At 38.6% G+C, this 19,251-nt stretch overlaps 3 protein-coding genes across 7 annotated transcripts in view; 1 reads left to right on the plus strand and 2 right to left on the minus strand.

The window, feature by feature from the left end:
- Positions 1-1,078: 1,078 nt before the first annotated feature.
- Positions 1,079-4,119, minus strand: stmn1a (stathmin 1a). Of its 2 annotated transcripts, XM_057355310.1 has the most exons (5): positions 4,051-4,119; positions 2,969-3,015; positions 2,705-2,877; positions 2,024-2,215; positions 1,079-1,961 (listed from the first exon to the last, which is right to left on the minus strand). In XM_057355310.1, exons 2-5 carry the CDS (start codon positions 2,982-2,984, stop codon positions 1,893-1,895), a joined length of 450 nt encoding a protein of 149 aa, XP_057211293.1. In that variant the 5' UTR covers positions 2,985-3,015; positions 4,051-4,119; the 3' UTR covers positions 1,079-1,892. The 2 variants fall into 2 exon arrangements, with proteins under 2 accessions (XP_057211293.1, XP_057211294.1); XM_057355311.1 differs by lacking the exon at positions 4,051-4,119 and having other exon boundaries at positions 2,969-3,750.
- A 1,930-nt stretch (positions 4,120-6,049) lies between these two features.
- Positions 6,050-14,618, minus strand: LOC130567305 (cAMP-dependent protein kinase inhibitor beta-like). The gene is made up of 3 exons (XM_057355312.1): positions 14,487-14,618; positions 9,102-9,255; positions 6,050-9,007 (listed from the first exon to the last, which is right to left on the minus strand). Exons 2-3 carry the CDS (start codon positions 9,241-9,243, stop codon positions 8,925-8,927), a joined length of 225 nt encoding a protein of 74 aa, XP_057211295.1. The 5' UTR covers positions 9,244-9,255; positions 14,487-14,618; the 3' UTR covers positions 6,050-8,924.
- A 3,931-nt stretch (positions 14,619-18,549) lies between these two features.
- atf6b (activating transcription factor 6 beta) overlaps positions 18,550-19,251 on the plus strand; it is a 30,472-nt gene continuing 29,770 nt past the window's right edge. For all 4 annotated transcript variants that reach the window (XM_057354798.1, XM_057354799.1, XM_057354800.1 and 1 more), the window contains exon 1: positions 18,550-18,843. In XM_057354798.1, the coding sequence (XP_057210781.1) occupies positions 18,765-18,843 (79 nt within the window). In that variant the 5' untranslated portion in view covers positions 18,550-18,764. The remainder of the gene's footprint in view (positions 18,844-19,251) is intronic.

A 19,251-nucleotide genomic window follows, 5' to 3' on the forward strand; every position in this document is an offset into this window, starting at 1 on the left:
ATGCGCGCACCCGCGCGACCTGTTCGTCAGACACAGCAACATGCGCGTTACCTGTCAGACACAGAGACGTGGGCTTGCAGAAATATACATTTGAAGAACAGAAGGAAGAAAACTTGTTGATGGGCGTGTGGTTCACTGTTTACTGTTTGTTTACAAGTAAGAGCGTTTCACAACACACACGTGACACAACACGAGAAAACATGAGCTTTGTTCATAAATGTGTATTTCATTTAAGAGAGCACTGCAGATGTTCTAGATCATCTTAGGAAATGCTCTGAGTTTAGTTTATGCTTTAGTTTGACATGGTCTATTATTCTAAATAAGTTGTGTAAACTACATTGACATCAGGACTAGATGAAATTGACAGAAATGCTTGACTCTTCTGTGTTTGTCTATTCTTTAGTCTCTCTATTGCAAAGATATCCGCTTATGATAATTAAAAATATTGAATAAAATGTAATATTAAAATATTGGCGTTAATATTAATTTTATGTAGTAGGCCTATATAATCAGATACAAAGTAACTAAGTAACTAGCTACTTGAGTAGTTTTTTCATTGCATACTTTTTTACTTTTACTCAAGTAATTTTTAAAATAGTGACTTTTACTTTTGTAACAATTTCTCTAGTTACTTTTACTTTTACTTGAGTAAAGATTTTGGCTACTCTACCCACCTCTGGCCATTACAAATATGTGTAGCATGTAGTGAAGTAACAATATCAAAATCTCACTGAACTACATTACCTCGGTATACTTACTGCAATATTTTAAATGACAAATGATGACTTGGAAACGTGCCATAAGCATCCTCTTTTCTTTATCCTCTAATCATAACTGTTGCTTAGAGGTGTGTGTTATAGTATGAGGTGTGAAATGACCTAAAAATCCCTTTTATAAAATTAAATCATTGCACCAGATGCACCTCGCCAAAGGTAACATCTATTATTTTTTCTAACATTATGTTAGGCCCGGAAGACTTCTCGTTTCATACAGTCATGTGACCACGATCTCAATCTTGTTATTGCGATAACACGATATCAATAATATTGTTACATCACTAGTAGACAGTACTGTAGAAAAAACGTGTTTTATTTCATGAATTTAAACTAGCTTTTGTTCCTCGTTCCACAAGCAGGACTCGCTTATGTGAACAGCTTCTAAAGCACAAAGTTATGTAAAACTGCCTTTACAAGCAAAATGTCAAGAAAGAGACTTTACATAAAACAAAGGACTAATAATTATGTATTCAGTTATTCACAGACCTGCTTGATTCTGTTAATGACCCAGTCTGTAAAGCACTCTCCCCAAGGTTTTTCCTGCACATTAAAAACTTAAAATAAACCTGTACACTAGGGGGAGACACAATCCATAGTATGTCCTTCTGACAAGGTCTGCTATTTGCTTTGATTTTATCAGGTGTTTTCCATTAAGTCAATGTATTTTTCTAAAATGATTAATTTAGATATATATATATATATATATATAAAACGTCCAATGGCTTGAAATTAGGATTCCTTTAACATGTTTAGTCCACAAAAAACTTTTAAGAGTTTTAACAGTTTTATTTTAGTACAACAAATTTGTCTTTATTGACAAGTGCATTGCTTTCATGTAAAGCCAGTATTTTGACTGATTCTACACCAGTCAAGTGCTTACAGCAGAAAAGCAAGAGCTCAACAAACGCAGACTTGCATCATACATATGATTCCCTAACAGACTATGAACACGTTAATAACAGATACAGCTGCACAGGATGATAGACCATCCCTTTTGCAAAGTCATGAGCAATCTAATAAAGGGGTGAGGGAGGATGAAATAACTGGCCAACAATAGAAAAAAAACATCTTTGCATATATAAAAAACCCCACGTGAACCCCTGGTCATCGTAACTTTCAGTTGTCAGCGTCAGTGTTAACCTCCTTGGTTTCCCTGTTTTTTCGAACCTCTTCCAGCTTCTTGTCCTAAAAATAAAAGTAGACTTTAGTCATATAAAACCAAATATACACTGGACCATCTCATTTACCTTCTCTTTGAACTTCTCATTCATTGCTGCCATTCTTGCCGAGCGGTTCTCCTTGTTGGCCTCCATTTTCTGGTGCAGTTTCTCCTCCGCCATCTTGCTGAAGTTGTTGTTTTCTTCCAGAGCTTTCTGAAGCACCTCCTTCTCGTGCTCACGCTTCTCAGCCAAGTGCTTCAGAACCTCCGCTTCATGAGACTGGAGGTTAAACAGACATCTTTAGCGTTACATCAAGAGACAAAGCGGCCAAATAAAACTGGCTGTATAAAACAAATAGCATTCCTCACACAGGACTTTGAGTGAATTATCATCTACATAAAATTATTTACATGGGCGTTACCTCACATTGATTACAACGAGGCTAAGAACATTTGACTTGCATCGCAGCAAGGAAAATGTTGAGCAGTAATCATAAGGTTTCACCAGCTTGATTTGTGCCATTGTTTTTGTCAGTTATCTGTTGTGTAGCCATGTGAAAAGCTGATGATTGTAAATAGTTTAGCACGCACGCACTGCAAAGCATGCTGGGAACCCGTAAACCAGCATCATCTTCCTTTATGAAACGACTGTTCGACTAGTTCTGGGACAGATTTTAATGTTCATTCAGTGTAATTTAGTATGCGTGACTCAAAGGCTTGCTGAAGTTACATGCGGACTTGTGCTTGTGAAAAAGATGAAGGGATGCACCTTGCGTCTCTCCTCTGCAGCCTCTAGTTTCCTCCTGATCTCCTCCAGGGAAAGATCCTTCTTCTTTAGAGGAGAAAGAGGGAACTCGATCTTGGCATCTGGGACTGGACTGGAAAGGATGACCTCAAAAGCTTGACCTGAGGCCCGCTTGTCCAGCTCCTTCACCTGAATATCTGAAAACAACAGATTTCACCGTTTATCTCTGCCATCCAATATAAATAACTACATTTTGCACAAACACATAAATACAGCATTCTTTCTTACCATTTAAAGCAGCCATTGGCGCAGAAGACTACCGGGTCAGAGTATGTCTGAAAGAAAAAAGCACAAGAACAGGGGAACTAAAGAAACACATGAAGCCCTTGCAATAATCAAATGGAGGCAAAAGGTAGAGAACACAAAAGTAAGGGCGGACCGGATCTAACGTCACCCCATCGCATGTGCAGCACATAACACACACCTACTTTGCGCGCGCACGTGTGTTGACATGTTCTCAATTTGGCGCGAAGGTTTAGAGGTTCGCGGGTAACAAAACAAAAAAAAACAGGCGCGTATTCTTCAAACACAAGAACGGTACACTCTAAACTTCACGTGTGAAAACAAACACACGCAGTTCATGTGCAAAATATTTTATTCCGATTACTGAACCCGAAATAATCTGCGTTTTGATGTTTTTGTTACGATCAAAACATCGCTGTTAGTGCAGATGCAAAAACAAAGAGTCAAGAGGTACATCGTGCACAGATCCGCCGTGCTCGGACTACATCCATCTACACCCCACGAGCACAACAACAGAATCCATACACACTCAAAGAAGTTAAATAAGCAGAATCCACACTCACTCGAGCATTCAGACGCATTGTAAATTACATTGACATACTTCAGTCAATGCTTCGATAACAACAGACGCATCTACATGCGTAACGTTAACTTTCATTCATGAACGACACTAACGTTACATAACGAATGCAACACTTGCAAACGCGTGCAAAACTTCATATAAAAAAACAACTTTGCCAAACATTTGCAAAAGATAAACATGATTTTTCCAAACTATTGGACTAAAAGGACTCTACCCGACACTATTAATCTCTTCTTTAACTACAGCCTCGACAAACCGATAAAAACCTGTTATTCACTGTGATAGTGAACTCGAACAGATGCACTGAAAACGTAACGAGACACGTGCCCATTTATAACAATAACCCTATACTCCATAAACATTGACATGCACATAATAAAACGATCTATAAGATCCACAACACCAGCGTATACAAATGCATCACAAATCTCGAATTTCAGAGTGTCTATTTTCACGTTAATCACAACATTACACGCAAACCCACCTTAAAACAAAGTGTACAGATCCGACGGTTGCCGCGCGCGAGTCAAGTTCGCGGATAAAAGGATCGAATGAATGACGCGCGTCACGTTCTCGGTTTTTATTGGCTGTCACCGACCCGCGCGCTCTTCTGGGTAATGTATTTCAAAACAACACCACGTTGACTCGTTTTATATCCATCTTTGTTAAACCTTGCGTAGAAGGCAACGTTAGCAGACGACTTCATTTTTTTATTATAGTAAAAGTTAGCCATGAATATTGGATGCCTTTTCTATAGTTTTATTACAAATACCGTGGTTATAATATGCGTACAGTGGGAGCATGTACATTTGTGGTTACAAGAATGCTTAGTTTTCATAAAGGGTGTTTTAAGTGAACTCCGTTAAGTCTCTGATGGTAATTTATTGTGGTCATCGTGGTTTGTCTTCTCAAAACAATAGTTGACAAATAAAACAGGCAGGCTATTTGTAAGATGACGTGTTGCTTTACTGATATGACGTGAGCTCCACCGGTTTGTGCAAAACCTCATCCTTCCTGTTATCCCGCCAGCACGATGCCAGAGAATGTTCCGAATAGCGTCTATCACGTTTTATTGGACAAAGGAGATAATGCTCAATATCACAGATTTGACGTTGATGGCAAGCCATGACATGTAACAAACCTCGAGATTCAAGATTTTATTTGTCACATACACAGTCATATAGAGAATATACAACAAGTAGTGAAATGTAGGTCAGGTCAGCTCCAAAGACAGTGCAATTATTATAAAATACAAACACAAAAGAAAAATATAAATACAATAAAGGTATGTAGTCTATGTTAGAGGTAAACTGTAAATATTTTTACAGTCAAACAAAGCAGGCAATGCTTCGTACTGCGCGTGACTCATCTCTGTTGGTCAGATATCGATTGGCTGTGTCAATCGTGTGAGTGTGCGTGCGTGCGTGCGCGCGTGTGTGTGTGTGTGTGTGTGTGTGCGTGCAGTTACAAACAGAGTCACTGTTGTCCTGTTGTGAGTTGATCTAAGAACCTCAAGCATAATACATGTTGAGTTTTCTGATACGTTTCCATCTATTTTAATGTCCATAATGCATTTTAACGCATTTAGAGACACTAGTGATTTGGGTCCTTTTTTTTGTTTTGATGTTGACTGTAAGGAAAGTTGCACCTACTTGTAAACTAACTTTCATGAGTAGATGTTAGTAGACTGTTTGTTTAATATCTGCTGTCCTCTCAGACATTCTTTCTATTCTGCTGACCCTGTCCTTAACCCTGACTTTAACCTAGAGTAACAATCTCCTAATACTGAAATGAGAGTTAGTTGACATGTAGTTGCAGCGTTCCTTCAAGAGGACCATCAAAATCAAGTGTGGCTGGGAGAAGGATACACTTTCTGTTGATGTTTCATTCACAATATGTCTTGATAGCAGTTTATCTTACAAAAGAGCACAGCTGATTCTGGATATTTGCTGAAGAATTCTGAATAAATGTTATAGAGCTGCTGAAACCGAGCGGCAGTAGTGATCCGAAACAAATCAATCTAGCATTGCTTTAAAGTTAGTGATACAAAAGACATTGGATTTCACAATTTCCATGCCATTTTGTGTCTGTTAAAATAAAACTTGCCTGCGTAGAGCTGGCAAACACAAGTGATTGGTATGTTCTGAATGCCCTGTAAATCACTTGTCTGCATGTAAGTCAATGTTAAACTTTACTTTACTTTACGAAACAAACTTTAAATGAATACAAAGCAATTAATATTGCATGATGTTGTGGTTGGGTGGAGGGCTAGGTGGAAATAAAGCACGTCGTGCGTACCCATTGCCAACAAAACATAGCCATCAGTTTCACTTCATGTCCGGCATCTTTTAGCGCTGGGACCGCTCCATGTATCAGTTTCAAACGATCTCCAAATCCAGCGTTATATCCAGCGTTTATATATTATATATCATATATCACCCAAATGCAGTAAACAAACAAACAGCTGAACTTCGTGACCGTATGCTCTCTCTCCTGCACGCAAGTGAAAGTGACGTGTGCGCATGCTCCTTCTCCCGCTCTCCTCGGTTGACGTGTGGTGTGCTTTTCCGAAGAATTGTCCAGTAAGGGACTAAGAAAAGTTGTTACGAAACAGATTTTCATGTTCGAAAAAAACTTTCTGAAACCTCTGGGGCAGTGTATCGAGCACAGGAATACTACGTCATATGCCCAACTCGATTTTTGACAAGTTTGACCATGTTAAAGGAGTCATATGATGCGATTTCGTGTTTTCCTGTATCTTTGGTGTGTTACAAGTTGTTCATGCATATATTAGAAACGTAAAACTTGCAAAAATTAAAGTGTTTTATTTAAAAGCGGAGGCTCATCCAAACCTGCCTAAAACGCCTCGTTTAAACACGCACCCACATTCGTCAGTTCGTGAGAAGCGTTGAAGAACACCGCCCAAAATGTATACGCACAGAAAGAAGGCGTGTCTATTCCCGCTGTAGTGTTGTTGTTGCTGCCGCCATGTCGTGGATACGCTGTGTGTTTCATTACAAATGAAAAACTTAGTTGGGTCTTCTAAACGAGGACACGATTAGAAATCGGTAGTTAAGTTTTATTAACAACACTGTTCCTGAGTGTGTAGCACATTAACAGCTGGTTGTGCACAAAGGCTGTTTCTAAAAAGTGGGGCAAACCCAACTTTTTTATAAGGACAGTCTGCCGCTTCTCACTTACGTAAGTACGTTTTCATTATTGAAGAATTTGCAACGGACTATTCAAACGTAAGCGTTTTGTCGGTCCTATGATCACAAATGCAGATCTGGTTTTATATTTACGTGGGTACTTGTATCCTCTGGCTGTTCTCCCCTGCAGCGTGATGCTACACCAAAAAAGTCTATATTTAGTAACTATGTCCCCACTGGATGCAACAAATACCTCGTTGTAATGTTTCATTGACTTTGTCGCGTTGTTTCGAGAGACAGCGTCAAAGGCAGCTCGATTGTTAAACCAAATAGTTTTTAAAAATAAAACCTTACAAATATGTTACGCTCTGCTAGCAACATTGATTAATCCGCTTGGTCAAATGCATTTTCTGGATCACATTCAGGCTTGAATTCACACATACGTTTTTTTTATTTATTTTTATGGTATTTATTTTATTTTAAGGGCGTTACATTTCCGGCACATGCTTGAGGTATTCGGCCAATCACAACGCACCGGGTAGCTGGCCAATCAGAGCACACAGCGCTTTTCACAATGATGAGCTTTGTTAAAAATCGAGGCGTTTCAGAAAGGCGGGGCACAAAGGAGCAACAGTAATGCACGGTATGTGAAAACTAATGTTTTTTTAACCGTAAACTGCGTAAACACACTGTATTACACCAAATACACACATTAGTGTTCGTTTTAGCCATCCAATATGATCCCTTTAAGAATGAGAAGCCAGCATGTTCAACATTGTAAAGAATTCAGAATGCATGAAACACAGTTGCACCCTCCTTTAATAGTCAAATTTAAAGTTATCTGTTCTCGGGGTTCAGACATCACATTGACTTCCCAAAGCAAACCTTCCTAATTTTTAATTTCCTAATCTTTTGGAAATCGAAAATAAAATAGAATATTCCGAAATATTCTGCTTTGAACAGACTTTATTAAATAAAAAACACATTTTAATTTCACAAACCCACTCGGATAGTGTCATGGACACAATGCATTTTTTAAGTGCTTGTGATTTTAAAAATGGGCTAGTATAGTACACTGATTTAATAAAAATGCAAAGTGACAGATTTTTTACACAATGAAAAAATGCTGGGTCATTTCAACCAATGGTTGGGTCTTATATGGACATGTAGGGTTACCGTTATTGGTTTGTCCATTTCAAGTGGGTTAAAAACAACCCAGCGCTTTTAAGTGTGAAGTTCAAAGAACCCTTGAACTATGAATCCATCTAAACTGAGCCACTTTTGAAAATGCTTTTCAAACTGTAACAGATAAGTCGAAGCTTTGGGTTTTAAGCATTTTACCTGCTCGTTTACTGTAATGTGCACTCAATGTATTTGATGATATTTTTCTTCATGTTAGAAGAAGTACAGACGGTTTAATAAAAGAGAGTTTTATGAATGGATAAATACCCTTCATTCTCAGGCAATCATTCTTTCAAAGCACATCACACAAACTGCACTAAAGGGTTTGAAAAAAACAGGTTGTTACCTGAATATATCACTAGCTGATCACTATGGCTTCCGCATAAATTGGCAGAATTCAATTTTATTAACAACATCTTTAACGGTCATTTTTAAGATTTACTGTGAAGAATGAACAAAAACAGCACAATCGGCAGTTTGCATAATATAAGAAATTATAAACACGCAAACTCCCACCATCCCAACCTTATTTTACACTTTTTACAAAAACGCATTGCATCTCTAGAGTTTGGATTGCAGCTCGTCCAAGCGAGCTCAGTGTCGTATCCAGATCTCCATGTCTGTCATTTCTGATGCTGTTGTCTCACGGCACTAATGTTGTAATAGCTGTGAGCAGACATCCATCTCAAGCTGCTGACAGGCAGAAGGTGACATTGAAAGCTGTGTGGTTTTCAGACTGTGTGAGCAACACTACTGACGGTGCCAGATTCCCCAGCAGCATATCTGCAGATGACACGCGCTAACACTGCTTACTGTCAATAAACACTTCACATACTGCACTGTATATGAGCTCATGCACACAAGACTCCTTCAGAAGCTTTTAAAGATGTGAGGGGGGACCGGCCTCTTTCAGTCAACAGCTGAACTGTCACGCCCGTCCCTTTACTTATAGACGCATAACACATGTGTTGTCCATATCAAGTGAGAGACAGGGGACTGTATGTGTGTTCTCAGTGTGAGAAAGTCTTCAGGATCTCTGGCTCTCATCTGAACCGTCTGCAGGGGGCGGGACGTCCTGTGTAGATGGAGACTGAGCCCCTCCAGGACCATCTGCAGAAACAGAGACGCAGTTCAACACATGACAGTCTAACTCATTATTCAAGTGTGTTTTGGGATTGTGCGTGTGTTCGTGAACCTCCCAGACCCGTGAGGGAGAGCTCAGCGAGATTGAGCGGCAGGTCGGAGGGGCTGACACCTGCCGGAGAGCCCAGGATGTCAGGAAGGGCATTACGTCGACCCGACCGACCTGACGACGCAAAGTCCAACACCGGCTCCACCTCCGTCATCTCACCCCTGCCCTGAGAGAGAGAGAAGAAATAAAACACTGCTGATCTTAAAAATACTCACGTGTAGATCCTAACAGCTACCACATGTGGATAATGTTGTGTTAATAATAACGTGTAATGTTATGGGTTTCATTTTGTGTGTTACGGTCTGAAGTCTATTCTGAGAAGCTCTATGGACAACATGCATTTTTCACTCGAGTTTAAGCAGAGACAATCGCATCACTGCTGTTTCTATGGTAATGGGTAAAAAATAACCTCTGCTAGACAAACATGTGATCATCCTGTTCTTTTCCTGGCTTCCTGTCTGGATCTTCTTATGAACCCTCGGCCCGCTCCTCTTCAATCTAAACTCCTTAAAAACTCCAGACCGTGTCACACGCAACACGCGAGCAGTGCTACCGTACGTCCAAAAGTAGTTCATTCATGACGAGTGACACTCAAAATCACTTTTGGCTGAATGGTTCCATAAAGGAGCTTTAACATCCAAAGAACCTTTCTGTTTCACAAAAGTGAAACTGGTGGAAAAAGGTGCTTTAGATGATAAAAAGGAAGAAAGGAATGGTTCTTATAAACACCTGGTTCTGACTTATTTGGGTAGAATAAATACATGTTCAGTCTAGTCGAGCAAACAGGGCTCTTGAATAGAGAGCGCAGTCATTAATGTACACGCTCATTCAAAAACCAAAAACATGAATAGAAAAGGCTTAACAACAAACTGAACTGACACATAAAGCATCTGGTTTTATATCAAACCCTGCTAAGGGAAAAGGCTGTAACACTTTTTACATGTTCTTACTATAGTAACAGTAGCTTATGCAATATTACGAGCAAACCAACATGAAACTCTTTCCTAAGTACATTTTGTTCATTAATATCACTCACATGGGTTTGAGGTCAATTCAGGGATGTTAGCATACAGAAAATGACAATCTAATTTATGTCCAATCAGAGAGCATAGCACAGTGTATTTTCATTATTTTACAACAACACAACATTGTGCCTTTATCGTGTTCAAAAGATTTTTAAGACTTCCCAAGGCCTGGAAAGTGAAGAATTAAATTGAAATAAAAACCTAAATAAACAACAGTAACTGGTCTGGGCCTCCCCATAAACGTGAGTCTAAAACTCTGATGGTTTTGTATTACCAACATGGAGTGTGATCTGAGGTGTTACCTCACTCACGTTTAATAAAGGATGATTGTTTATAGCCGATGTACATAACCATGATAAGAAGTCTGCATGTACTGTAAGTATACGGCAACACAGAGACACGAGTAATGCGGATCTATGTATCAGTGCAGTGTGTTTCAGACAGTCAGAGGTGAAATTGCACATTCACGCGCTGTTGCTTTAACAAAGTGTAAGTTATTCATGGTTTCACAATCATGTTATGTTAAAGTGATTCATTGAAAGATCTTTAATGACTGTCTCCCTATTAATAGAGTATTACAGCATGTGCCCCACCCCCTCCTTCTGCTTCCATGACAACTGCCTCATTATCTTCATGCGGGTGGGGGGAAGTAAAGCAGCTTTTAACTGTTCGTTTACACAGTAATGGTCTTTCTTCGGATATATGTCAACTTTTTTTTCAAGCTAGCATAGCTTGTTGGGTTCAATTAAGCCAGAAAATATTCATATTTTACCCAAAAATGAAACAACCATTCGGCTCCACTGCGCTGTTGCTGGGGCAATGCACACAAGATTTTCACTCCTTGGACGTGACAATAAAAGTGAATTGAATTGACTCAGTAGTAACCAAGCATTTTTAGATGTACGTGTCAATTATGAACATTTATTGTATTAGTTGTACTGCCTTCATGCTGATTTCAATTAAATGCATCATGAGACATTCAGGAAGTGGTTTGTGAGGAATACTAATAACTAGTGATATATCAAACAGATAATCGATGATAATTGGCTGATATTTTGACATCCGTAACACCTAGTATTTATTATACCGTTGCCGTACCGATATACCGTCGATTCGTGATTGGATTTACACTCGTACCTGTTTTGTGGATTACTCGTTTGTTCCTGTTTTTTCACCTGTGGCTTTATTAAACACCTCATCACTTATCACCTGTGGCATCGTTCTTCGTTAAAGTACTGTTACAGGTGCTTACCAGGGGTGTAATGGTATACGCTTGATTTGATCAAATGCAAGTTCACAATATTATATTAACACACTATTTTGAGCAAAATTTTAAACATAATCGAAATTCAAATAACCATAAACATAGTTGAGTCAACTTAAAATCATAAGGCAACCTATCACAAGCACGTTTTTGAGTTAACAAACAGAGACTGAAGTTCACCCAACTTAAAAATGTATGTTTGAGTCAATAGTTGTCACAACATAGTCATGTTTACCTAATGAACAACAGAACAAAATATTTTTTGTTGGCTGAACATAAACAGAGAATATAGATTGGTTATTTAAACCAATAAACAAATGTATTTGTCTTTAACTACAATTGTACGTGTTTTCTGCCTCAAACCAAAACTTTGATCAAATAACTGTTTAAACAGTGTGTGTTGAGTGCATTTATACCGGTTTTGCCGTTGTGTCATGCACTTGCACCTCAACATTGAACACACAAACTTCAACCATGGTAACAATCAAAAACTATAATTCATTAAAAAAAACCTCTAAACACAGCAGATAACTAACAGTAACAACAATATTAAAGCATAAATGAAGCCAGTAAGAACTTAAACACTAATCTTTAAAAGAAAAACAAATAGGAAACACAGAATTGAACATGCTGCAATGCATCTTGGGAACTTTCAAACTCTTGCAATACTGCTTGTTCAGAATACACTGTTTTGTAAGTTGGGCAAACTTTCTGACACATTTTGGCCAAAAAATTGAGAATCTAAGTCCAGTCAACAAAATCATCTTTGTTAGAAACATGTTTAGGCAAATTTTGTTCAGTATATGCAAAACAATCATTTGACTCCTTTAACTAAAAATTCTATGTTCACCTTATTCATCTTTGTATAGGGAGAACCTTTTTTGCAAGTTGGGCTTACATTTTGGTTGTATATATGCAACTCAAGGTTGAATTGAACCTTCTGTATGTAAATTAATAAAAATGGAATGCGTCTGTCATTGAAAAATAAAACTGAATTTCAACATAAAATTAAACAAGGACTTCAACCCTAACAAAGTGTCCTAATCGGATGTGACGTGACGGACAAAAACTCTTAATAACTTGGTAATGTAGAGCTTCCTAAAAGAGTTAAAATACACACATAAAAACATTATTTATGTTTTATTTACGTCACTTGTAGGAAACTCAACCAATAGGATGAAAGAGATGTCATATTATAAAAAATCAGCATAGCTCTAAGATACATATCATATTTTTTTATATTGTGATGTATCGTGCCACAATATATTTTTACAACCCTGGTGCTTACCCTTACTATTACTATTGTTCATACGGAGGGTTAAGGATTTCTCAAAATCCTCAACCCAAAATAGAAACATTGACCTTGCAGTGTTTGAGCAAGATGAGGTGGACTATTATAAATTCTTCATAACTCATGATTTTTGTCTGGCAGACAAAACAACAGATAAACAAATCTTAAAGGCTTACATTGATTAAAAGACCCAAGCCAGTTGTCTTAATCAGATAACAGAAAATTAGGTGGGGTTCTTTTTTGAGTTGTGAGCCGATCTAAATGCACTTCAAACCACTCACAGAACATCTTAACGACCACACAGCAACCCAATGGCAACAGCCCACTACACCCTTAGCATCAAAGTGACTCTTGCACTTTTTGTGTGTGTGTGTGTGTGTATAAAACCTTAATCGTTGAATATGATTTTTGAGCCTCGCTTGTTCACCAAAAAAATGGAAGACACAAAGGAAGATATTTGGAAGAATGTCAGCAACCAAAGAGACCTCATGCCCCATTGACTCCCATAATTATCTTCCCTACTATGGCAGTAAATGGGGGATGAGATCTGTTTGCTTACTGAAATTCTTCCAAATAGTTTCCTTTGTGTTCAGCAGAACAAAGAAATGTATACAGGGTGAGTAACGGCAGAATTTTCATTTTTGGGTGAAGTGTGATAGCTGAAAGGTCAATAATAACTAGCATACCAAACTGAAAGAGGGGGAGAGAGAATGGTTTAAAGATGATTCAATGGCTTGTCAAGGTGACCGCAGAGACAGTAAACACAGAGACACTCCGAGCGTCTCACAAGGCAATGAAACGGCGTGGGCTGACTGTGTTAAATTACCCATAATACCACACTAAGACATATTACACAACAACCACATGTTGCTGGGAATCAAAAGTGCTGTTCTCTTCTGCAGAGCATGATAGCTGCATGTCCAGATCACCGGCCGCCGCCGGGAAGACAGAGACCACACCAAACCAAAACATGAGGAGATATTTACTTATTTGCTCTGTGGGGACTCACTAGATTTAAGGAGATCATTCCAGAAAGATATTTCGATCTGAGTGCTTAATGGATTAATTCACTCAAAAATGAAAATTTGGTTCATGTCATCAAACCTGTATTATTTTTGTCTTTGTTGATTTCTATGAATGGAGGTGCAGTCATTCTTTACTGAAAATATCTCCGTCAGCTGCAGCATATTTGCATAAGAATTTGGCATGATCATTACGAGATTATCACTGACATCAAACCCAGCGTGACATGTCTTGATGAGACAAATGTGAATGAGATTTGACAGATCATGAATCGCTCATTCTGCTCCTCACACGATCATATAAGAGTTATCCATATCTTAACAACATGTGCGTTTCGTCATTTTTAAAGACATTTTTGAGCATGAGAGCATTGTTCTCATGCTCTCATGCTATAGGTGGGATATTGTCAATAAATAACACATTAAAAACACAGATCAAGTGATCATTATTAGATTGAATAAATGTACAGCATAACATTTAAAACGCGCAAGAAACCCTGCAGCTAACATTATTAGTGTTTATTTCATATCTAACTTGAATTGTTCTGATCTGTCATCATAGCTGAATCTTAATGTATGCGTATATCCTTGTGGTTTTGGTGTTTCTGTTTGAAACAGCTATCATTGTAATTTCATTCGGAGGACAGTATTCACATATACTGTACTATATACTGTACTAATTTTGAACCAGATGTTGGAAACCAACATACAAATGAACTAACACTAATCATTTAAACAATTAGATTTACAGTATATTATATATTCATAGGATAATGAATGAATAGTTTCACTCACCAATATTGAGCAGCCCTAAAGCGAGATGAGTTTCACTTCTCTAGTCATTCTGTTTCTCTCAGACAGAACAGGTTTGTATCAGGGCATCTTCAGTGCGCGCGTGTGTGTGTGTGTCATTGAGTGTGTGGAAACAGACCATACCATCTTCACCACTTGGAAGGGGAAGACAGAACGAAATCTGTTTGGTTTATTGCCCACTGAGCTCCTCCTTGATCAGCAAAGTGCAACCAGCATCCAATCGAAGAACAGCTGAAAATGAGATATAGTGAGGATAATGAACTGCTTTTAACAGTTTCCCCATTGACATTATCTTAGAGCTCAGAAACATCTTAAACAGTTTGATTGTACAGTTTTTCACAATTGCTAACACAATTCATGAAACAATTCACCTTTTTCTCACAACTATAAACACATTCTCAGAACAATACATCAACTTGTACAAACCCCACACAAAAACGTCCTCGTTTTGCAAAGGTTTATGCATGTTCTCATTCAGAAAACACACAATATAATGAACTGAAGTGTTACAATGTAAACTCAAATAGCACACATTTATCCATCAGTAAACATTCAATAGCAAAACTGATGACACACCAATCAGAATCTCAGGATAATATCAATAGGAGCGCACGTTATAGTGCTATGAAATTGCATCCTAGAATCATACAGGGCTTTATACTACTTACTGTAAACATACGGTATAATTACAGCACACAGTAACAGCAATTTATAATAATATCAATAGGCTAATATCAATAGGAGCGCAAGTAATTGCGCATCCCAGAATCATCTACAGGGCTTTACACTATATAAACATACAGTATAATTAAAGTACACACTTTATAAGAGAGAAATATCACTATTCTTCATCCAGTAAACTCTAGCACGTGTACTGTACACCCTCAAATTTGTGATTGTCAAGTGTATTTTTACATGTTCTGTATTTTTGCAGAACTTAGAGATGACTACTTTTTTTAAAACCTTTATTGTCTTTACTGTCTTTAAAATGGCAGTTGCTAACAAGTTGCTAAAAGCAACTTCCGACTTTAGACGTCATCGCGCATTTAAATCTCACAAATAATGCAACATGCGCACAAATGTCTAAAATCATTGTTGGGGATTCATTCACGGAGTAATTACTTACCAGAGTTTGAAAGAGTTGTCGGAGGCTTGGTGGTGGTGACGTTGATATCGAGCGACCTTAAGTGTAGTCTGTTTATAGCATCGTGTTAGCTTTGTATTTCGGCTTCAAAAATAGCAAATATCATGTTAATCTGTAAAGATCATCTTGATAGACAAAACCTGTAGCTCAGTGGTTAGAGCTTGGCGCTAGCAAAGTCAAGGTCATGGGTTTGATCCCAGGGATTGCACTCAAATACAAATGTAAAGTGTCATGCAATGTCAATTGCTTTGGGTAAAAGCGTCTGCCAAAGGCATAAAATGTAAGTAAACAACACGAACATTTGTTAGTCACAGATCTTATTTTTTGCGATCTTCCAAAAGTCTATGAGAAAAATGCATAGGTTTTGGTTCGAGGGAACCAGCGGGGCGCTTACTTCCAGGTTAGCCTACAAAAATACATCATCTCTGAGCCACTCAATAGAGGGTATGCACATGTCGTCACTTTCCCATGTGAACACCACGTGGACACGCCCGCTTGAGTGGTAAAACACTCTGCAAAATGAATAGTTACAATATAAGAGAAACGCAATTCCGCGCGACATTTGAGTGTCCAAGAACACTGGATTCTTTTGTAAGCCGTAAGGTAGTCGTAAGGATCACCGTCGAGTCCCTCTGCTTGTAATTTCAGCAAATATTTGAGTGTTTTAGTCCCGGCTTCTTTGTTTCTGCTATTGTAAGCAGCCATTTTGCTGAGTGTTTTACCACTCAATGGAGCATGTCCCGGCATGTTCACGTGGGAAATTGACGTCAATGCATACCCTCTATTAGATTTATCAGTTTATCAGGTTTTTTGTATTCTCTCAAATCTCTTGGTAATTTTCTGATTTAAAAGGAACAATGAGCTTTGTTCTGTCACACAACTAATAGTCCTGTGGGTGACCTTCTTTATTTTCATGGTTACAGTCAACTGATGTTTATCCACTTAAAGGTGACCTATTATGCAAAATTCCTGATCATAAATGTGATGTCACAATCTGCAAAAACCCTGCCCACGACTGGTGACTGCAGGTCAGCATAGACCTCATCCCCATACTGAGTTGGACACCGTCCGCCATGTTTATATCCTCGCTAGATAGAACGTAAGAAACTATTTAAATGTTGACTGTAACCATGGAAATAAAGAAGGTCACCCACAGGACACAGCGTGCATGAGCTTAAGTTCAAAGTCTACTGCTTGTGCAAGATTTTAATGTGATGTTTTATTTCATTTTTATTGAACAATAAGTTTAGGGAAGTCGTGCCCATCTTCGGGCATCTTTGCAACGCCTCTGGGGGTCAGCTATTTCTATCAAGACTCAAGATTGTGGGAATATGGGAATTGTCCCTAAGAAGCATGGGGTTTGTAGTCCTGACCGTACTGAATGATGGGTAGAAGTAGTGCGGGTGTTGTATTCACGTGTGTGAGAACAAGGTAGCAGACGGGAAAATGGGGAGTAAGCTGCTTTAGAGGTTTTATTATTTTTCATAATTTCGTGAAGTTCATGTGATTGTGAAACGTTATAGTGATGGGTGGAGCTTTTGCTGACAAGATTAAACAACATGCCACTCAATAACTTTGTCGGCTCATCATTGTGAGAAATGGACCAGAGCAAACTGTTACAGCTATCCGCGATCGGAGAAGCGGATTAACGAAAAAGTAACAACAGTCCTTTAAATGGAGGAAGACAGAGATATTTCTGACATTACTTGCAAAATCACAATTCAAAAGTTTAAGCTCATATACTGATAAAAAATGTTTTAAAAACACTGTTAAGAAAATCTTTGCAATTGTTTTGTAAAATCTGTCATTGAGGTGGCCTGGCATCTCATTGCTTTTACAATGTTTACCAGAAGATGGCGCCAGCACTCGTTTGCATTTAAAGAGACACACGCCAAAGTAATAAGTTCCTTCCACCCAAAAATGAATGGCATGGTGTAATACATGACCGGTGGTGTACTTTAAGCTGAAGATTCACAGACGTTCTGTGGATACATAAGACACAAGAGATCAGTACATTTATTTTATTAAATACATCCGTGATGAGTAACGCTGAAACCATTGAAGCTAAATCGACCTGACATGTGTATACAACTGATGTGAAATAAGAAGTTATTGTTAGTTTAATTTTGATCCATCACTCTTAGCACGCTCTCGGTTCTCATTAGGGTTGCCAAGTCTGGAGTGTTCCTACAGAACTGAACTACTCTTCCACGAGTTAAAGGTGGAAGATTTGTCGATCAGCGGTCAGTCTTAGGATGGGATGTTAGTTATGAAAACAAATTGTGTTTATAATTACTGCTACACGGTCATTTACAATAAGAAATTATGTGTACTTAATAACAGTTTAATTTGTTTAGCTATAGGAGTTTTGATATTTTGGATGGGGCCGTTTGGCTAGTTTAATGGGCACCATTGGACACGTTTTGTTTCGAAGACCTGGCAACCCTGCTTCTCACGCTTGACTCTATGTAAGAGCTACAAATGTAGGACCTTTCCATGTACACTTTTCTATTTTACTAATAGCATTCACATTCAGAGCTTAACTGCTTCTTCTTCTTCTCCTGCTGCTTTTGGTTTCATCGGCGGTTGGCGTCAGAGTTTATACTGCTGAACGAATCACAAATTATGTAAAACGAATGAAAGAACGAAAGCTCGCGACATCTACACTTTAATTGGTCAATATTTATGTCAATCCTAAATTGTGGCTGCTTCTTGACGGTTACTGGCTCGCGTAGCTGTCATGCAAAATCTTTGCGCTGATTGGACGGAAATCCGTTTTCCTGTTCTGAAGCCCAATGATTTGTCCATCGCGCGTCCAATAGCATTTCATCTAGTAGTCGAGAGGCGGGACTGTTTTATATTCCACATTCAGATTGGCAGCGCACTCCAAAAAGAGGCGGGTCATGTTAAGGAAATTAGCTTCCTTGTCTTTTTGTTAGCGAAACGGTCGTGCAGGATGGCGACTTAAATCATTCAATAAAACGAATAAAATACACCCAACTAACTTAGTTCCATGGTTTCAGGCTTCAGGCGTGTCTGTGGATTTAACACGAATCCGCTGGATGTAAATTTTGATTTCCTGGTGTCTCAGTGTGGAGGAGACCTGCGCTAGTGTGATGATGACTGCCGAGCTGCTGCTGTCGGACCTGGACAGTCGCTTCTGCGCTGATAATCTGCTAACCAGCGAGGACTGGGGTGAGTACTGCATTAAAACACCTGGTAACCTGTTAACCAGTCAGTGCTGGGTGACTAACTTTACTGGATCCCATACATACATACATTCCGTGATGTCGATCAGTGTCTAGCTTCATGGTTGATGTTTGGAGCTGTGGTTACAGATTTGGGCTGGAAACTAAAACGTTGTGGGTTTAAACAACACGTAGATGCATAGTTAAACTAACATGAATGTATATACATCTCTGGATGAAGATGCTGTTCTGGACTAGAGAGAGAGAGAGACTGGAGCGATCCCGGATGTAGTTGTTTACTCGTATTCAACGCACATTGCCTGACTAATTAACAAAAGTTGTGACAGTACACACGTTTTCTGAAACACCATCTTAATGCACGCTGTAATCTAAGATAAAGGTGTTTTTTGGCCAG

The sequence above is a fragment of the Triplophysa rosa genome, linkage group LG16, assembly GCF_024868665.1.
Source record: "Triplophysa rosa linkage group LG16, Trosa_1v2, whole genome shotgun sequence".
Classification (NCBI taxonomy): domain Eukaryota; kingdom Metazoa; phylum Chordata; class Actinopteri; order Cypriniformes; family Nemacheilidae; genus Triplophysa; species Triplophysa rosa.

Coding starts and splice junctions, on each gene's coding strand:
- stmn1a (XM_057355310.1), bottom strand. Junction 2,216..2,704: donor CTGCAGAGGAGAGACGCAAG/GTGCATCCCTTC, acceptor TTTAACCTCCAG/TCTCATGAAGCGGAGGTTCT. Junction 1,962..2,023: donor ATGAGAAGTTCAAAGAGAAG/GTAAATGAGATG, acceptor TTTTATTTTTAG/GACAAGAAGCTGGAAGAGGT.
- LOC130567305 (XM_057355312.1), bottom strand. CDS start 9,243: ATGACGGAGGTGGAGCCGGTGTTGGACTTTGCGTCGTCAGGTCGGTCG. Junction 9,008..9,101: donor CGCTGAGCTCTCCCTCACGG/GTCTGGGAGGTT, acceptor CTGTTTCTGCAG/ATGGTCCTGGAGGGGCTCAG.